Raw genomic sequence first — 18,698 nt, 5'->3', positions numbered from 1 at the left:
TCTAGGTGTTCTAGAGTGATCTCTTTGTGTTCTAGGGTGTTCTCTAGGTGTTCTCTAGGTGTTCTAGGGTGTTCTCTAGGTGTTCTAGGGTGTACTAGGGTGTTCTCTAGGTATTCCACAGTGTTTTCTGTGTTCTCGGGTGTTCTCTGGGTTTTCTATGGTGTTTTAGGGTGTTTTCTCTAGGTGTTTTAGGGTGTTCTCTAGGTATTCTAGGGTGTTCTCTATGTGTTATAGGGTGTTATCTAGGTGTTCTAGGGTGTTCTCTAGGTGTTTTAGGGTGTTATCTAGGTGTTCTAGGGTGTTCTCTTGGAGTTTTAGGGCGTTCTCTATGTGTTCTAGGGTGTTCTCTAGGTGTTCTAGGGTGTTCTCTAGGTGTTCCAGGGAGAGCCAAATAGAGCCAAAGACAGGGACACCCTTTTCTATTCCCTAAACAGTACACTGCTTTTGGGACAGTGTGTGAGTAAGGATTAACTATATCGGGAATAGGGTGTGATTTCAGAGGCAGCCAGGGAGATCCAGGGAGGGCCAGCCAGCCTCCCTCTGTATGGGAACGGGAGGAGCAGCAGGTGGGATGGATCTCTGTCCGCAGGCCTCTCTTGTAACCATACCATACTGCTGACAAGAGTTGTCATGTCGTTTACAGGCATCCCTCTGCTCTGCCATCTGGCCTGGCTAGCCATATACACACTCACACACGTCCACACACACACGTACACACAATCACACGCACACACACACACACGTCCACACACACACGTACACACAATCACACGCACACACACACACGTACACACACACACACACACACACGTACACACACACACACACACACATGTACACACACACGTACACACACACACTTTCCCGTCTCTCGCTGCTGCAGACAACTCTATGTACATCTACATCCCATCATTTCTTGTGGCAAACTGTTAATTGGATGTCTAACCTCCGCCCCTGATACAGCCTCTCTGGCTGTCATGGGATAGGACCGGGCACGTTCCTCCATACGTAGCTCAGCGCACACTGACAAATGTGCCAAATAAGTAAATAGCACTCTAAAGTGCTGTATTAATACACAATGGGACTGCAGAGTGAACACCCAGCTAGAAGCAACATCTATTAGCTAAGTACGTCTTTATGACGTCTTGTCTCCTAATGAGGTTTCTATCATGCTGTGTCTGATGATCTCAGACCTTCTGCCCTCAGGACTGTTTACGTGTCTCAGTGCTGTACAGTATAAAGACTAAGTCATCCTAGGGTAATATACATTGGTGTTTATTCAGGTTCCGGGGTCCTCTGGGAACTAGGTTTGATTGGCTGTATGTTCTGAGGTCATCTGAGACCTGTGAATTAAACGTGCTGTGACTTAATATTAATAAAGGATGATCTCCTGTTAAAAAAAACATCATTTAATCCACAGTCTTTCACTCTGATACGCTCTGATCTGATTGGATCGTCCATGTTGCCTCTGACCCCTGATCTCTGACCTTTACCCTCAGGATGACCCGTTCTCAGCGCTGGACATCCACCTGAGTGACCACCTGATGCAGGAGGGCATTCTGAAGTTCCTACAGGATGATAAACGCACCGTGGTCCTGGTCACACACAAACTGCAGTACCTCATCCACGCTGACTGGGTGAGCATCTCAACAGTCTGGTGTGGATTCCTCTCTACCGTTTGCACTGGGTCTGTATTCATAAAGCATCTTAGAGTAGGAATGCTGCTGATACAGGATCAGTTTTTCCTTTTAGATCATAATAAAGAGTACGACACGGACGGGGCGGGGGGACCTGGTCCTAGATCAGCATTCCTACCCTGAGACGGTTTGTTTATAAGGGTCCTGATTTTACACTGTTCTCTCTGTGTCCCAGATCATAGCCATGAAGGATGGCTCAGTGCTGAGGGAAGGCACTCTGAAGGACATTCAGACTCATGATGTAGAGCTGTATGAACACTGGAAGACCCTGATGAACAGACAGGACCAGGAACTAGAGAAGGTCATATTCACTTCTTTACTCTCCTACTGACAGACGGTCTGTAACAGAGGAGGCTGGTGGGTGGAGTTATAGGAGGACGTGTAGGAGCTCATTGTAAAGGCTGGTATGGAATAAATGGAACGGAGCCAACACATGGAAACAACGTGTTTGACCATTCCATTTATTCCAGCCATTACAATGAGCCTGTCCTCCGATAACTCCTCCCACCAGCCTCCTCTGGTCTGTAATGTGTAGTGTAGCTAATTTACTTGCCAACCAACCTAACAACAGTTGTATCTGTACTGCAGGACACTGAGATTGATAACTGTCAGACTGCTCTGGAGAGGAAGACCCTGAGAAGAGCTTTCTACTCCAGAGAGGCCAAGAACCAGGTCGACGATGACGAAGAAGGTGAAATGCATTGTCAACACTGTATCTCATACAAGTTAAGTTCTGTTACGACATATGACAATAATCACTCATTCTCTGGTCCCTGACAGAGGAGGAAGAGGAGGAGGAAGAGGACGACAACATGTCGACGACCACCAGTCGGCGCTCTAAGATCCCGTGGAGGGTGTGCTGGCAGTACCTGTCCTCTGGTGGCTTCCTCATGGTCTTCCTCATGGTCTTCTCCAAGCTGCTGAAACACTCAGTCATGGTCGCCATCGACTACTGGCTGGCCGAATGGACTGCTAATGGCGATGGCCCAGTCAATGGGACTGCTTATGACGATGTCCCAGTCAATGGGACTGCTAATGGCGATGTCCCAGTCAATGGGACTGCTAATGACGATGCTAATGGATATGCCCCAGACTTTGGAAATGTTACAAGAGACTTTGTCAATGCCTCTGCAGCAGCTGTCTTCTCCAATCGGACAAACTCAGCGGTGAGATATGAACACCTTTCACAACCAGTACTCAGTGTTAGTGGAAGTGAGTAAGGCCTGTTGAAATCCTGATATCTGACAGAATGTGTCTTTGTGGTGTATACTGTGGTTACTAGGCTGGTCAGCCTGACTCCTACTATGTGTCTTTGTGGTGTATAATGTGGTTACTAGGCTGGTCAGCCTGACTCCTACTATGTGTCTTTGTGGTGTATAATGTGGTTACTAGGCTGGTCTGCCTGACTCCTACTATGTGTCTTTGTGGTGTATAATGTGGTTACTAGGCTGGTCAGCCTGACTCCTACTATGTGTCTTTGTGGTGTATAATGTGGTTACTAGGCTGGTCAGCCTGACTCCTACTATGTGTCTTTGTGGTGTATAATGTGGTTACTAGGCTGGTCAGCCTGACTCCTACTATGTGTCTTTGTGGTGTATAATGTGGTTACTAGGCTGGTCTGCCTGACTCCTACTATGTGTCTTTGTGGTGTATAATGTGGTTACTAGGCTGGTCTGCCTGACTCCTACTATGTGTCTTTGTGGTGTATAATGTGGTTACTAGGCTGGTCAGCCTGACTCCTACTATGTGTCTTTGTGGTGTATAATGTGGTTACTAGGCTGGTCTGCCTGACTCCTACTATGTGTCTTTGTGGTGTATAATGTGGTTACTAGGCTGGTCAGCCTGACTCCTACTATGTGTCTTTGTGGTGTATAATGTGGTTACTAGGCTGGTCTGCCTGACTCCTACTATGTGTCTTTGTGGTGTATGATGTGGTTACTAGGCTGGTCTGCCTGACTCCTACTATGTGTCTTTGTGGTGTATAATGTGATTACTAGGCTGGTCTGCCTGACTCCTACTATGTGTCTTTGTGGTGTATAATGTGGTTACTAGGCTGGTCTGCCTGACTCCTACTATGTGTCTTTGTGGTGTATTATGTGGTTACTAGGCTGGTCTGCCTGACTCCTACTATGTGTCTTTGTGGTGTATGATGTGGTTACTAGGCTGGTCTGCCTGACTCCTACTATGTGTCTTTGTGGTGTATAATGTGGTTACTAGACTGGTCTGCCTGACTCCTACTATGTGTCTTTGTGGTGTATAATGTGGTTACTAGGCTGGTCTGCCTGACTCCTACTATGTGTCTTTGTGGTGTATAATGTGGTTACTAGGCTGGTCTGCCTGACTCCTACTATGTGTCTTTGTGGTGTATAATGTGGTTACTAGGCTGGTCTGCCTGACTCCTACTATGTGTCTTTGTGGTGTATAATGTGGTTACTAGGCTGGTCTGCCTGACTCCTACTATGTGTCTTTGTGGTGTATAATGTGGTTACTAGGCTGGTCTGCCTGACTCCTACTATGTGTATTTGTGGTGTATTATGTGGTTACTAGGCTGGTCTGCCTGACTCCTACTATGTGTCTTTGTGGTGTATAATGTGGTTACTAGGCTGGTCTGCCTGACTCCTACTATGTGTCTTTGTGGTGTATAATGTGGTTACTAGGCTGGTCTGCCTGACTCCTACTATGTGTCTTTGTGGTGTATAATGTGGTTACTAGGCTGGTCTGCCTGACTCCTACTATGTGTATTTGTGGTGTATTATGTGGTTACTAGGCTGGTCTGCCTGACTCCTACTATGTGTCTTTGTGGTGTATAATGTGGTTACTAGGCTGGTCTGCCTGACTCCTACTATGTGTCTTTGTGGTGTATAATGTGGTTACTAGGCTGGTCTGCCTGACTCCTACAATGTGTCTTTGTGGTGTATAATGTGGTTACTAGGCTGGTCTGCCTGACTCCTACTATGTGTCTTTGTGGTGTATGATGTGGTTACTAGGCTGGTCTGCCTGACTCCTACTATGTGTCTTTGTGGTGTATAATGTGATTACTAGGCTGGTCAGCCTGACTCCTACTATGTGTCTTTGTGGTGTATAATATGGTTACTAGGCTGGTCAGCCTGATTCCTACTATGTGTCTTTGTGGTGTATTGTGTGGTTACTAGGCTGGTCTGCCTGACTCCTACTATGTGCCAGTGTTTATCATCCTGTGTGGAGCGGGGATAGCTCTGTGTCTGATCACCTCTCTGACTGTGGAGTTCCTGGGTCTGTCTGCTGCTACCAACCTGCACCACAACCTGCTCAACAAGATCATCCACGCACCTATCAGGTACCCACGACACACCTCACCCATCAGGTACCCACGACACACCTCACCTATCAGGTGCACACGACAGACCTCGCCTATCAGGTACCCACGACACACCTCACCTATCAGGTACCCACGACAGACCTCGCCTATCAGGTGCCCACGACACAACTCACCTATCAGGTACCCACGACACACCTCACCTATCAGGTACCCACGACACACCTCACCCATCAGGTACCCACGACACACCTCACCTATCAGGTACCCACGACACACCTCACCCATCAGGTACCCACGACACACCTCACCTATCAGGTACCCACAACAGACCTCACCTATCAGGTACCCACGACACACCTCACCTGTCAGGTACCCACGACACACCTCACATATCAGGTACCCACGACACACCTCACCTATCAGGTACCCACAACACACCTCACCCATCAGGTACCCACGACACACCTCACCTATCAGGTACCCACGACAGACCTCAACTATCAGGTACCCACGAAACACCTCACCTATCAGGTACCCACGACAGACCTCGCCTATCAGGTACCCACGACACACCTCACCTGTCAGGTACCCATGACACATCTCACCTATCAGGTACCCACGACACACCTCACCTATCAGGTACCCACGACAGACCTCAACTATCAGGTACCCACGAAACACCTCACCTATCAGGTACCCACGACACACCTCACCTATCAGATACCCACGACACACCTCACCTATCAGGTACCCACGACACACCTCACCTATCAGATACCCACGACACACCTCACCCATCAGGTACCCACGACACACCTCACCTATCAGGTACCCACGACACACCTCACCCATCAGGTACCCACGACACACCTCACCTATCAGATACCCACGACACACCTCACCTATCAGGTACCCACAACACACCTCACCTATCAGGTACCCACGACACACCTCACCTATCAGGTACCCACGACACACCTCACCTATCAGGTACCCACGACACACCTCACCTATCAGATACCCACGACACACCTCACCTATCAGGTACCCACGACACACCTCACCTATCAGATACCCACGACACACCTCACCTATCAGGTACCCACAACACACCTCACCCATCAGGTACCCACGACACACCTCACCTATCAGGTACCCACGACACACCTCACCCATCAGGTACCCATGACACATCTCACCTATCAGGTACCCACGACACACCTCACCTATCAGGTACCCACGACACACCTCACCTATCAGGTACCCACGACACACCTCACCCATCAGGTACCCACAACACACCTCACCTATCAGGTACCCACGACACACCTCACCTATCAGATACCCACGACACACCTCACCTATCAGGTACCCACGACACACCTCACCTATCAGATACCCACGACACACCTCACCTATCAGATACCCACGACACACCTCACCTATCAGGTACCCACGACACACCTCACCTATCAGATACCCACGACACACCTCACCTATCAGGTACCCACGACACACCTCACCTATCAGATACCCACGACACACCTCACCTATCAGGTACCCACGACACACCTCACCTATCAGGTACCCACGACACACCTCACCTATCAGGTACCCACGACAGACCTCAACTATCAGGTACCCACGAAACACCTCACCTATCAGGTACCCACGACACACCTCACCTATCAGATACCCACGACACACCTCACCTATCAGGTACCCACGACACACCTCACCTATCAGATACCCACGACACACCTCACCCATCAGGTACCCACGACACACCTCACCTATCAGGTACCCACGACACACCTCACCCATCAGGTACCCACGACACACCTCACCTATCAGATACCCACGACACACCTCACCTATCAGGTACCCACAACACACCTCACCTATCAGGTACCCACAACACACCTCACCTATCAGGTACCCATGACACATCTCACCTATCAGGTACCCACGACACACCTCACCTATCAGGTACCCACGACAGACCTCAACTATCAGGTACCCACGAAACACCTCACCTATCAGGTACCCACGACACACCTCACCTATCAGATACCCACGACACACCTCACCTATCAGGTACCCACGACACACCTCACCTATCAGATACCCACGACACACCTCACCTATCAGGTACCCACAACACACCTCACCCATCAGGTACCCACGACACACCTCACCTATCAGGTACCCACGACACACCTCACCTATCAGATACCCACGACACACCTCACCTATCAGGTACCCACGACACACCTCACCTATCAGATACCCACGACACACCTCACCCATCAGGTACCCACGACACACCTCACCTATCAGATACCCACGACACACCTCACCTATCAGGTACCCACAACACACCTCACCTATCAGGTACCCACGACACACCTCACCCATCAGGTACCCACGACACACCTCACCTATCAGGTACCCACGACAGACCTCAACTATCAGGTACCCACGAAACACCTCACCTATCAGGTACCCACAACACACCTCACCTATCAGGTACCCACGACACACCTCACCTATCAGGTACCCACGACACACCTCACCTATCAGGTACCCACGACACACCTCACCTATCAGATACCCACGACACACCTCACCTATCAGGTACCCACGACACACCTCACCTATCAGATACCCACGACACACCTCACCTATCAGGTACCCACAACACACCTCACCCATCAGGTACCCACGACACACCTCACCTATCAGGTACCCACGACACACCTCACCCATCAGGTACCCATGACACATCTCACCTATCAGGTACCCACGACACACCTCACCTATCAGGTACCCACGACACACCTCACCTATCAGGTACCCACGACACACCTCACCCATCAGGTACCCACAACACACCTCACCTATCAGGTACCCACGACACACCTCACCTATCAGATACCCACGACACACCTCACCTATCAGGTACCCACGACACACCTCACCTATCAGGTACCCACGACACACCTCACCTATCAGATACCCACGACACACCTCACCTATCAGGTACCCACGACACACCTCACCTATCAGATACCCACGACACACCTCACCTATCAGGTACCCACGACACACCTCACCTATCAGATACCCACGACACACCTCACCTATCAGGTACCCACGACACACCTCACCCATCAGGTACCCTCGACACACCTCACCCATCAGGTACCCACGAAACACCTCACCTATCAGATACCCACGACACACCTCACCCATCAGGTACCCACGACACACCTCACCTATCAGATACCCACGACACACCTCACCTATCAGGTACCCACGACAGACCTCAACTATCAGGTACCCACGACACACCTCACCTATCAGATACCCACGACACACCTCACCTATCAGATACCCACGACACACCTCACCTATCAGGTACCCACAACACACCTCACCTATCAGATACCCACGACACACCTCACCCATCAGGTACCCACGACACACCTCACCTATCAGATACCCACGACACACCTCACCTATCAGGTACCCACGACACACCTCACCTATCAGATACCCACGACACACCTCACCTATCAGGTACCCACGACACACCTCACCTATCAGGTACCCACGACACACCTCACCTATCAGATACCCACGACACACCTCACCTATCAGATACCCACGACACACCTCACCTATCAGATACCCACGACACACCTCACCAACAGATTCTTATACTCTTTATGACATCATCCGTGTTGAAATAGAAGGGAACTGAATAGTTGAACCAGAAAGAATGTGTTGAATAATTTATTTAAAAAAAATGTTAAATCACATTTTATATATTTTTCAGACTAACATTTGAAATAATATATATTTTGAATCTCTTCTCAGATTCTTTGACGTGACCCCCTTGGGCCAGATCCTGAACCGTTTCTCAGCTGACACCAACATCATAGATCAGGTGATTCTGAAAAGGATGTTCACCCTCAGTAGATTGATCTGTTGACTTATTTCAGTCAGGAGTATTAGGGTAAAGTACCCTAGTGGTTAAGAGTGTTGGGACAGTAACCAAATGGTTGCTGGTTCAAATCCACATCCGACTAGGTGAACAATCTGTCGATGTGCCAATGAGCGAGGCACTAAACCCTAATTTCTCCTGTAAGTCGCTCTGGATAAGAGCGACCACCAAATGCCAAAGATTTAACTGTTAAATGAGTACTGTGGGAATCATCTACTCATGAAGCTGTCTGATGAAGGATCTGTCTTTGGCCATGGTGTGATTGGACAGACTCCAGTGCTGGCCTTAAGATTACAGCTCACACAAATATTAAGAGTTTGTCAGTCATTTGCAGGCGTCAGAATTAGTCCATTGTTGAGATGAGTCAATGTCCCACGTCATTATATTACGTCCCTCAGGTGACCTCAGATTGTTAAAGAGGACGACATTGAGGTCCAGAGCGTAGGTCAGAAATGTAGCACTGACATGATACTATCTCCTCCCTCTCTCTCTCTCTCTGTCCCCCCTCTCTCTCTCTATCTCCCCCTCTCCCCCCCCCTCTCTCTCTCTCTATCTCTGTCCCCCCTCTCTCTCTCTCCTCCCCCCCTCTCTCTCTCCTCCCCCCCCTCTCTCTCTATCCCCCTCTCTCTCTCCCCCCTCTCTCTCTCTATCTCCCTCTCTCTCTCTCTCTCTCTCTCCCCCTCTCTCTCCCCCTCTCTATCTCTCTCTCCCCCATCTCTCTCCCCCCTCTCTCTATCCACCCTCTCTCTCCCCCCCTCTCCCCCCCTCTCTCTCTATCTCCCCCTCTCTCCCCCCCTCTCCCCCCCTCTCCCCCTCTCTCTCTATCTCCCCCCTCTCTCTCTCTCTCTCTATCCCCCCCCCCTCTCTCTCCCCCCTCTGTCTCCCCTCTCTCTCTATCCCCCCTCTCTCTCCCCTCTCTCTCTCTCCCTCTCTCTCTATCCCCCTCTCTCTCTCCCCTCTCTCTCTCTCCCCCCCTCTCTCTCCCCTCTCTCTCTATCCCCCCCTCTCTCTCCCTCTCTCTCCCCCCCCCCCTCTCCCCTCTCTCTCCCCCCTCTCTCTCTCTATCCCCCCTTTCTCCAGCACATCCCTCCTACCCTGGAGTCTTTGACCCGCTCCACTCTGCTCTGCCTGTCAGCCATCGGGGTCATAGCGTTCGTCACACCAAGCTTCCTCATCGCTCTGATTCCTCTGGCTGTGTCCTTCTACTTTATACAGAAGTACTTCCGGGTTGCCTCAAAGTGAGTTCACTGGGCAGACCTGGTCCATTTCAGCTCAATGTAGTTTCCTTTTACAGTATCACAACAGCATCACAACTTCAAATTCTCTCTCTCTCTCCCTCTAACTATCTTATCTGTCTCTCTCTGTCAGGACTACCTGGGTGCTGTCATTGTGTTATACTATGCTTTTCGTCTCTGTTTCCACATTGTCCAGACTTTTTTCATTTTCTCTCTCAGGGACCTTCAGGACTTAGATGACTCCACCCAGCTTCCTCTGCTGTGCCACTTCTCTGAGACTGCAGAGGGACTCACCACCATCCGAGCATTCAGGCCAGTGTACCATACACACACACACACAGGCACACACACAGGCACACACACACATGCACACACACACACACACACACACACACACACACACACACACACACACACACACACACACACACACACACACACACACACGTGACAGAGTGGAAATTTCGCCCAGAGCATCGTTACACAACATACTCAAGAAGCACTTATAGGTTTTAGGAAGGCAGTAACACTGTACTTAGCGATCCGAAACTCGAAAGAAAGTGGTGGATTTGTTGACACTGGAGGTTAATTCCTTTGCGTATATGTAATATTAGTGTGAACAACTTGAATCCCATCTAGAAGTCTTCCAACCCATCCAGAACCATTCATTCATGGAGGAAGGAGGATATCACAAACCCAAATCTTTCTCTTGATCCAGAATTACATGAATCCCACTCTAAACAGTTCACGAACATTCCTCCTTTTCCCCAGAATCGTGGTAATCCAACATTAAACAGCTCTCACGGTTACTACCCCTCAGACAGCCTCTTCCTCCCTGAAGACTTCCTCATCTTGGCAGCACCGTGACTTCTCTCTCTTTCTCTCTTGGTCCAATGTTAGATGTCACTTAGCTATGTAGCAGCCATGGTCCAACTCCCATCATCAGGCAGGATAGTCCAGTCCTGAAACAATCCCACTTCAGTGTTTGTCTAACGGAGGTGGTTCTATGAACCATAACCAGGACTGGGACCAGGAGACGTGCGGACGAACACAGTCTAGACGCCGGGTTCAAACCTGGTCACATGGGAAATAATCTGGTAGGTATTAGCTATATTTATTTTCCATTTGTTCTTCAGACATGAATCTCGATTCAAGCAGAAGATGCTGGAGCTGACAGATACCAACAACACAGCCTACCTGTTCCTCTCTGCTGCCAACCGCTGGTTGGAGGTCAGAACGGTGAGATAACATTAATGTCCATGATTGAACCATGACATTATTAATAAGATATGGGACTATTGTAATACTAATGGTATCTTACTGAGTATTCAACACGATACTCCCTGGTTTCTTATCACACTGAGCTGCACAGTTAGAAGAAATTACTTGTTGAGATTAGAGCTAAATGCTGTGTTGAATTCACAACTTCAAATTCTCTCTCTCTCTCTCTCTAACTATCTTAACTGTCTCTCTTTCTCTCTCAGGACTACTTGGGTGCTGTCATTGTGTTAACAGCAGCAGTTGCCTCGATATGGAGCTCTGGCAAGAACCTTCCCTCTAGCATGGTGGGGTTAGGCCTGACCTACGCCCTTACAGTGAGTCAACGTGTTGCACGATTGTGTGTAGAGGTGAAGGAGTCAGGCGCAGGAGAGCAGAGATGTCCGAGATGTGTTATTTAATGGGCAAGTCCACAAACATACAGGTCAGGAACAATACCAAAAAACAATCGCCCTCGACAACCGAGAAACCAGTTATTCACGGAAGGAGGGAAAAACAACGCTCCTAAATATATACACACTTGGTTTAATACGGGAAAACAAAAATAGGCACAACCTTAACGAGCAACGAATAATCCTGCACAAACCTAGGCAGGCAACAGGGGTAATTATACACACAGAAATGAAGGCAAATGAAACCAGGTGTGGAAAAAGCAAAGAGAAAACCAACAGAAAAGGAAAAAAGGATCGGTGAAGGCTAGTAGACGCCGAGCGCCGCCCGAACAAGGAGAGGAACTACCTTCGGTGGAAGCCGTGACACAACGTCTCCCCAATGTCACACAAACATGAATATACCCACAGAACAGAAACAACATACAGGATCAACTTCATCAAATGAGAATCTTTTTAATAACAAGCCCTTATTCACCTGGATCTGGTTGTAGTTATATTTACAAGATGTCAAGGCAGCAAGTGTTTAGACAACGTATTCAGTAGAACATGTATGGAACTGTACAGAGAAGGACTGCATCAGTCACATTAATGAGAGGAGTGTGGTTGCCAGTCCTTTGTAGAGAAGGGATATTTGTAATAGATGGATTGTATTCCTCTCCCACTGCCAGTAGATGTGAAACAATAGACGCTGTATTGTCCTCAGCAGCCATCTTTGTTTGTACTGTAACAAAAACCCACCGTTTTGTTTTCTGTAGGCTTATCACTCCTCAGAGAGCATGGCCCTTCCACGACTCTTCTCCATAGCACTCTCTTCTGACTGATCAGCCTTTTATGTATTATTCTCAACCATTAAAGACCTTTGGTTTACCTCATATTGTCCAAGGCAATGGGCAAAAAAGACTCCCACTCAGACATATTACAATAACAATAATAACAATTATTATAATTAATAGTATTATTAATAGTAGTATTATTTCTATACCTAGTAAGGACACTTCATAGAACATGGATTAAATATATATTGTGTTTACCTCCCGTTACCCAGGTGACCAACTACCTGAACTGGGTGGTGAGGAACCTGGCTGACTTAGAGGTCCAGATGGCTGCTGTCAAGAAGGTCAACAGCTTCCTGAGTACAGAGTCTGAGAACTACGAAGGCTCCATGGGTAAACTAAACACACTCCCACACCAAATGCTGCTTCCCAATACCCTGGAGTCTCTTGTGACAGAAGCTGGACAGTACACACACAAGATGTGGTTTAACACACAGTCAATAGAACATAGTAATGGAATCCTGCTGAAACACACAGTCAATAGAACAGAGTAATGGAATCCTGCTGAAACACACAGTCAATAGAACAGAGTAATGGAATCCTGCTGAAACACACAGTCAATAGAACAGGGTAATGGAATCCTGCTGAAACACACAGTCAATAGAACAGGGTAATGGAATCCTGCTGAAACACACAGTCAATAGAACAGAGTAATGGAATCCTGCTGAAACACACAGTCAATAGAACAGAGTAATGGAATCCTGCTGAAACACACAGTCAATAGAACAGGGTAATGGAATCCTGCTGAAACACACAGTCAATAGAACAGGGTAATGGAATCCTGCTGAAACACACAGTCAATAGAACAGAGTAATGGAATCCTGCTGAAACACACAGTCAATAGAACAGGGTAATGGAATCCTGCTGAAACACACAGTCAATAGAACAGGGTAATGGAATCCTGCTGAAACACACAGTCAATAGAACAGAGTAATGGAATCTGAAACACACAGTCAATAGAACAGGGTAATGGAATCCTGCTGAAACACACAGTCAATAGAACAGAGTAATGGAATCCTGCTGAAACACACAGTCAATAGAACAGAGTAATGGAATCCTGCTGAAACACACAGTCAGTAGAACAGGGTAATGGAATCTGAAACACACAGTCAATAGAACAGGGTAATGGAATCCTGCTGAAACACACAGTCAGTAGAACAGGGTAATGGAATCTGAAACACACAGTCAATAGAACAGGGTAATGGAATCCTGCTGAAACACACAGTCAATAGAACAGGGTAATGGAATCCTGCTGAAACACACAGTCAATAGAACAGAGTAATGGAATCCTGCTGAAACACACAGTCAATAGAACAGAGTAATGGAATCCTGCTGAAACACACAGTCAATAGAACAGAGTAATGGAATCCTGCTGAAACACACAGTCAATAAAACAGGGTAATGGAATCTGAAACACACAGTCAATAGAACAGAGTAATGGAATCCTGCTGAAACACACAGTCAATAAAACAGGGTAATGGAATCTGAAACACACAGTTCAAAATATGATCATCATCTCTGCTCACGCTATTTGAAAAGTCCCTCACAAAATGAAATCCATAGATGTTCAACTAAGCACTCACCCATGACAGACTGTAGCTGGCCAGTGTGCTGCACAATCTGGTTCTGTGTTCCGAGATCAAATCAAATACAATTGTATTTGTCACATGCGCTGAATACAACAGGTGTAGACTTTACAGTGAAATGTTTACTTACAAGCCCATAACCAACAATGCAGTTATTAAGAAAAATACCTCCAAAAATAAGAAATAAAAGTAAAAAATAATTAAAGAGCAGCAGTAAAATAACAATAGTTCAGCGAGGCTATATACAGATTAAGTCTTTAGTAAAGGGGCAGCCGGTAGGTAGCTTAGTGGTTAGAGTGTTGGACTAGTAACCGAAAGGCTAACAAGATCAAATCCCTGAGCTGTCAAGGTACAAATCTGTCGTTCTCCCCCTGAACAGGGCAGTTAACCCACTGTTCCTAGGCCGTAATTATAAATAAGAATTTGTTCTGAACTGACCTTCCTAGTTAAATAAAAATACATTTAAAAAAGTAAGCACTGATTGAAGCTTCCATTTATCAAATGTCTTCTCCAACATGTAACAGCGAGGATGACTCAACATAGTCTAGGCTTCTACACATCTATAAGGACTATGTTTAAAACTCCATGGCAGTAGAACAGTCAACCGCACAGGGCAACAATCTGACAGTATGGTAATGTCTTTAGATTTACAGTGTGGGGCAGAACGACCTGACACAGTGTTTCTCCTCCCGAATTCCAACATAATTTCTCTAGTGTGTCTCTGTGGAGTTTACAATAGTCCCGTTACTGGTCTCCTTCCAAAGCAGCATTGAAGTTTAAGTGATGTGCTGTTGCCATGGCGATGTTAAAAAAATAAGAGACGGGGGTCATGTCTCTTGGGGGAGGAAGATAAGAGGGCTAGAACTAAGGGAGGAGCAAGAGGGAGAGAGTTATTGTGGAACAACGAGGAGGTGGGATTGAAGAGGAGAGGGAGGAGAGCTTCTTGAGGAGGAAGAGATGGATGGGAAGGAGGAGAGAGTCCCCCATCTCTAGAGCTGTGGCCCTGCTAGAGTCCTGTGGTCAAAGAACCCCTGCCAGAGTGGGCTGTCCTACACTGTGACGTAATGGAAAGTTTGGCCCTGATAGCAATACAACGATAATAAGTGGATCTTGTCCAAGCAACGAGCTGTCATCTTGCCCTGTTTTATCCTCCCCTTTGATTCATTTAGTTCTTTTGTTTCCTCTGCATCCGTTCGCAGCTCTTAAGTCATGAGGAGAAAACCACCAACCCTTATTTTAAGGACTGCATGCATGGCTTTAGCAGTAAAACACAGAATACTTTTGATGTAGCCAAATGCTGCAGTCTAAACAGACCAGAGCCTGGTCACAGAAGGAAGAGTGGTCCTGAGTAGCACTTAGGGCACCACTTTTGACAAAGAGACCTCTGTTTACTGCATCGTCAGTTGTGTGACTGTCCCCAAATTCACTACTGTATGACTGTCCTGGATGTCCTACTGTATGACTGTCCTACTGTATGACTGTCCTGTATGTCCTACTGTATGACTGTCCTGGATGTCCTACTGTATGACTGTCCTGGATGTATTACTGTATGACTGTCTGGGATGTCCTACTGTATGACTGTCCTGGAAGTCCTACTGTATGACTGTCCTGGATGTCCTACTGTATGACTGTCCTGGATGTCCTACTGTATGACTGTCCTGGAGGTATTACTGTATGACTGTCCCCAAATTCACTACTGTATGACTGTCCTGGATGTCCTACTGTATGACTGTCCTGGATGTCCTACTGTGTGACTGTCCTGGATGTACTACTGTATGACTGTCCTGGAGGTATTACTGTATGACTGTCCTGGAAGTCCTACTGTATGACTGTCCCCAAATTCACTACTGTATGACTGTCCTGGAGGTACTACTGTATGACTGTCCTGGATGTCCTACTGTATGACTGTCCTGGATGTACTACTGTATGACTGTCCTGGATGTCCTACTGTATGACTGTCCTGGATGTACTACTGTATGACTGTCCTGGATGTCCTACTGTATGACTGTCCTGGATGTCCTACTGTATGACTGTCCTGATGTCCTACTGTATGACTGTCCTGGATGTCCTACTGTATGACTGTCCTGGATGTACTACTGTATGACTGTCCTGGATGTCCTTCTGTATGACTGTCCTGGATGTCCTGATGTCCTACTGTATGACTGTCCTGGATGTCATACTGTATGACTGTCCTGGATGTACTACTGTATGACTGTCCTGGATGTCCTTCTGTATGACTGTCCTGGATGTCCTACTGTATGACTGTCCTGGATGTCCTACTGTATGACTGTCCTGGATGTACTACTATATGACTGTCCCCAAATTCACTACTGTATGACTGTCCTGGATGTCCTACTGTATGACTGTCCTGGATGTCCTACTGTGTGACTGTCCTGGATGTACTACTGTATGACTGTCCTGGATGCACTACTGTATGACTGTCCTGGATGTACTACTGTATGACTGTCCTGGAAGTCCTACTGTATGACTGTCCCCAAATTCACTACTGTATGACTGTCCCCAAATTCACTACTGTATGACTGTCCTGGAGGTACTACTGTATGACTGTCCTGGATGTCCTACTGTATGACTGTCCTGGATGTACTACTGTATGACTGTCCTGGATGTCCTACTGTATGACTGTCCTGGATGTACTACTGTATGACTGTCCTGGATGTCCTACTGTATGACTGTCCTGGATGTCCTACTGTATGACTGTCCTGATGTCCTACTGTATGACTGTCCTGGATGTACTACTGTATGACTGTCCTGGATGTCCTTCTGTATGACTGTCCTGGATGTCCTACTGTATGACTGTCCTGATGTCCTACTGTATGACTGTCCTGGATGTCCTACTGTATGACTGTCCTGGATGTACTACTGTATGACTGTCCTGGATGTCCTTCTGTATGACTGTCCTGGATGTCCTACTGTATGACTGTCCTGGATGTCCTACTGTATGACTGTCCTGGATGTCCTACTGTATGACTGTCCTGATGTCCTACTGTATGACTGTCCTGGATGTCCTACTGTATGACTGTCCTGGATGTACTACTGTATGACTGTCCTGGATGTCCTTCTGTATGACTGTCCTGGATGTCCTGATGTCCTACTGTATGACTGTCCTGGATGTCATACTGTATGACTGTCCTGGATGTACTACTGTATGACTGTCCTGGATGTCCTTCTGTATGACTGTCCTGGATGTCCTACTGTATGACTGTCCTGGATGTCCTACTGTATGACTGTCCTGGATGTACTACTATATGACTGTCCCCAAATTCACTACTGTATGACTGTCCTGGATGTCCTACTGTATGACTGTCCTGGATGTCCTACTGTGTGACTGTCCTGGATGTACTACTGTATGACTGTCCTGGATGCACTACTGTATGACTGTCCTGGATGTACTACTGTATGACTGTCCTGGAAGTCCTACTGTATGACTGTCCCCAAATTCACTACTGTATGACTGTCCCCAAATTCACTACTGTATGACTGTCCTGGAGGTACTACTGTATGACTGTCCTGGATGTCCTACTGTATGACTGTCCTGGATGTACTACTGTATGACTGTCCTGGATGTCCTACTGTATGACTGTCCTGGATGTACTACTGTATGACTGTCCTGGATGTCCTACTGTATGACTGTCCTGGATGTCCTACTGTATGACTGTCCTGATGTCCTACTGTATGACTGTCCTGGATGTACTACTGTATGACTGTCCTGGATGTCCTTCTGTATGACTGTCCTGGATGTCCTACTGTATGACTGTCCTGATGTCCTACTGTATGACTGTCCTGGATGTCCTACTGTATGACTGTCCTGGATGTACTACTGTATGACTGTCCTGGATGTCCTTCTGTATGACTGTCCTGGATGTCCTACTGTATGACTGTCCTGGATGTCCTACTGTATGACTGTCCTGGATGTACTACTATATGACTGTCCCCAAATTCACTACTGTATGACTGTCCTGGATGTACTACTGTATGACTGTGCTGGATGTCCTACTGTATGACTGTCCCCAAATTCACTACTGTATGACTGTCCTGGAGGTACTACTGTATGTGTTATTGTGCCGTAGGCTATAACTAGGGCCCAGAGTTTTTCTGTCCCTGTCAAGGACAAACTGCTAGCCCTAGTTATTGTGTGTGATCACAGTATATAATTACACATCTCATTCATGTTTTGTTAATGGTTGACTATGTGAGTTGTTTCCAGATACCACCCAGGTTCCCGAGGACTGGCCCCAGCACGGAGAGATAAAGATCCAGGATCTGTGTGTACGTTACGACCCCCTTCTGAAGCCTGTCCTCAAACACGTTAATGCCTACATCAACCCCGGACAGAAGGTAAGTAACAGCCC

General features: G+C 47.4%; 1 protein-coding gene across 15 annotated transcripts in view; it reads left to right on the top strand.

The window, feature by feature from the left end:
• Positions 1-18,698, top strand: part of LOC110516361 (ATP-binding cassette sub-family C member 9) — a 74,399-nt gene that overhangs the window by 41,027 nt on the left and 14,674 nt on the right. For all 15 annotated transcript variants that reach the window (XM_090201095.1, XM_090201090.1, XM_090201085.1 and 12 more), the window contains 12 exons: positions 1,500-1,637; positions 1,873-1,998; positions 2,286-2,388; positions 2,478-2,863; positions 4,850-5,013; positions 8,878-8,947; positions 10,085-10,242; positions 10,459-10,551; positions 11,376-11,478; positions 11,724-11,834; positions 12,955-13,075; positions 18,554-18,684. In XM_090201095.1, the coding sequence (XP_090057221.1) occupies positions 1,500-1,637; positions 1,873-1,998; positions 2,286-2,388; positions 2,478-2,863; positions 4,850-5,013; positions 8,878-8,947; positions 10,085-10,242; positions 10,459-10,551; positions 11,376-11,478; positions 11,724-11,834; positions 12,955-13,075; positions 18,554-18,684 (1,704 nt within the window). The remainder of the gene's footprint in view (positions 1-1,499; positions 1,638-1,872; positions 1,999-2,285; positions 2,389-2,477; positions 2,864-4,849; positions 5,014-8,877; positions 8,948-10,084; positions 10,243-10,458; positions 10,552-11,375; positions 11,479-11,723; positions 11,835-12,954; positions 13,076-18,553; positions 18,685-18,698) is intronic.

This window comes from Oncorhynchus mykiss, chromosome 15 (assembly GCF_057628025.1).
Source record: "Oncorhynchus mykiss isolate SJ-2025 chromosome 15, ASM5762802v1, whole genome shotgun sequence".
NCBI lineage: Eukaryota > Metazoa > Chordata > Actinopteri > Salmoniformes > Salmonidae > Oncorhynchus > Oncorhynchus mykiss.
This window is presented reverse-complemented; position numbering and strand designations above follow the sequence as displayed.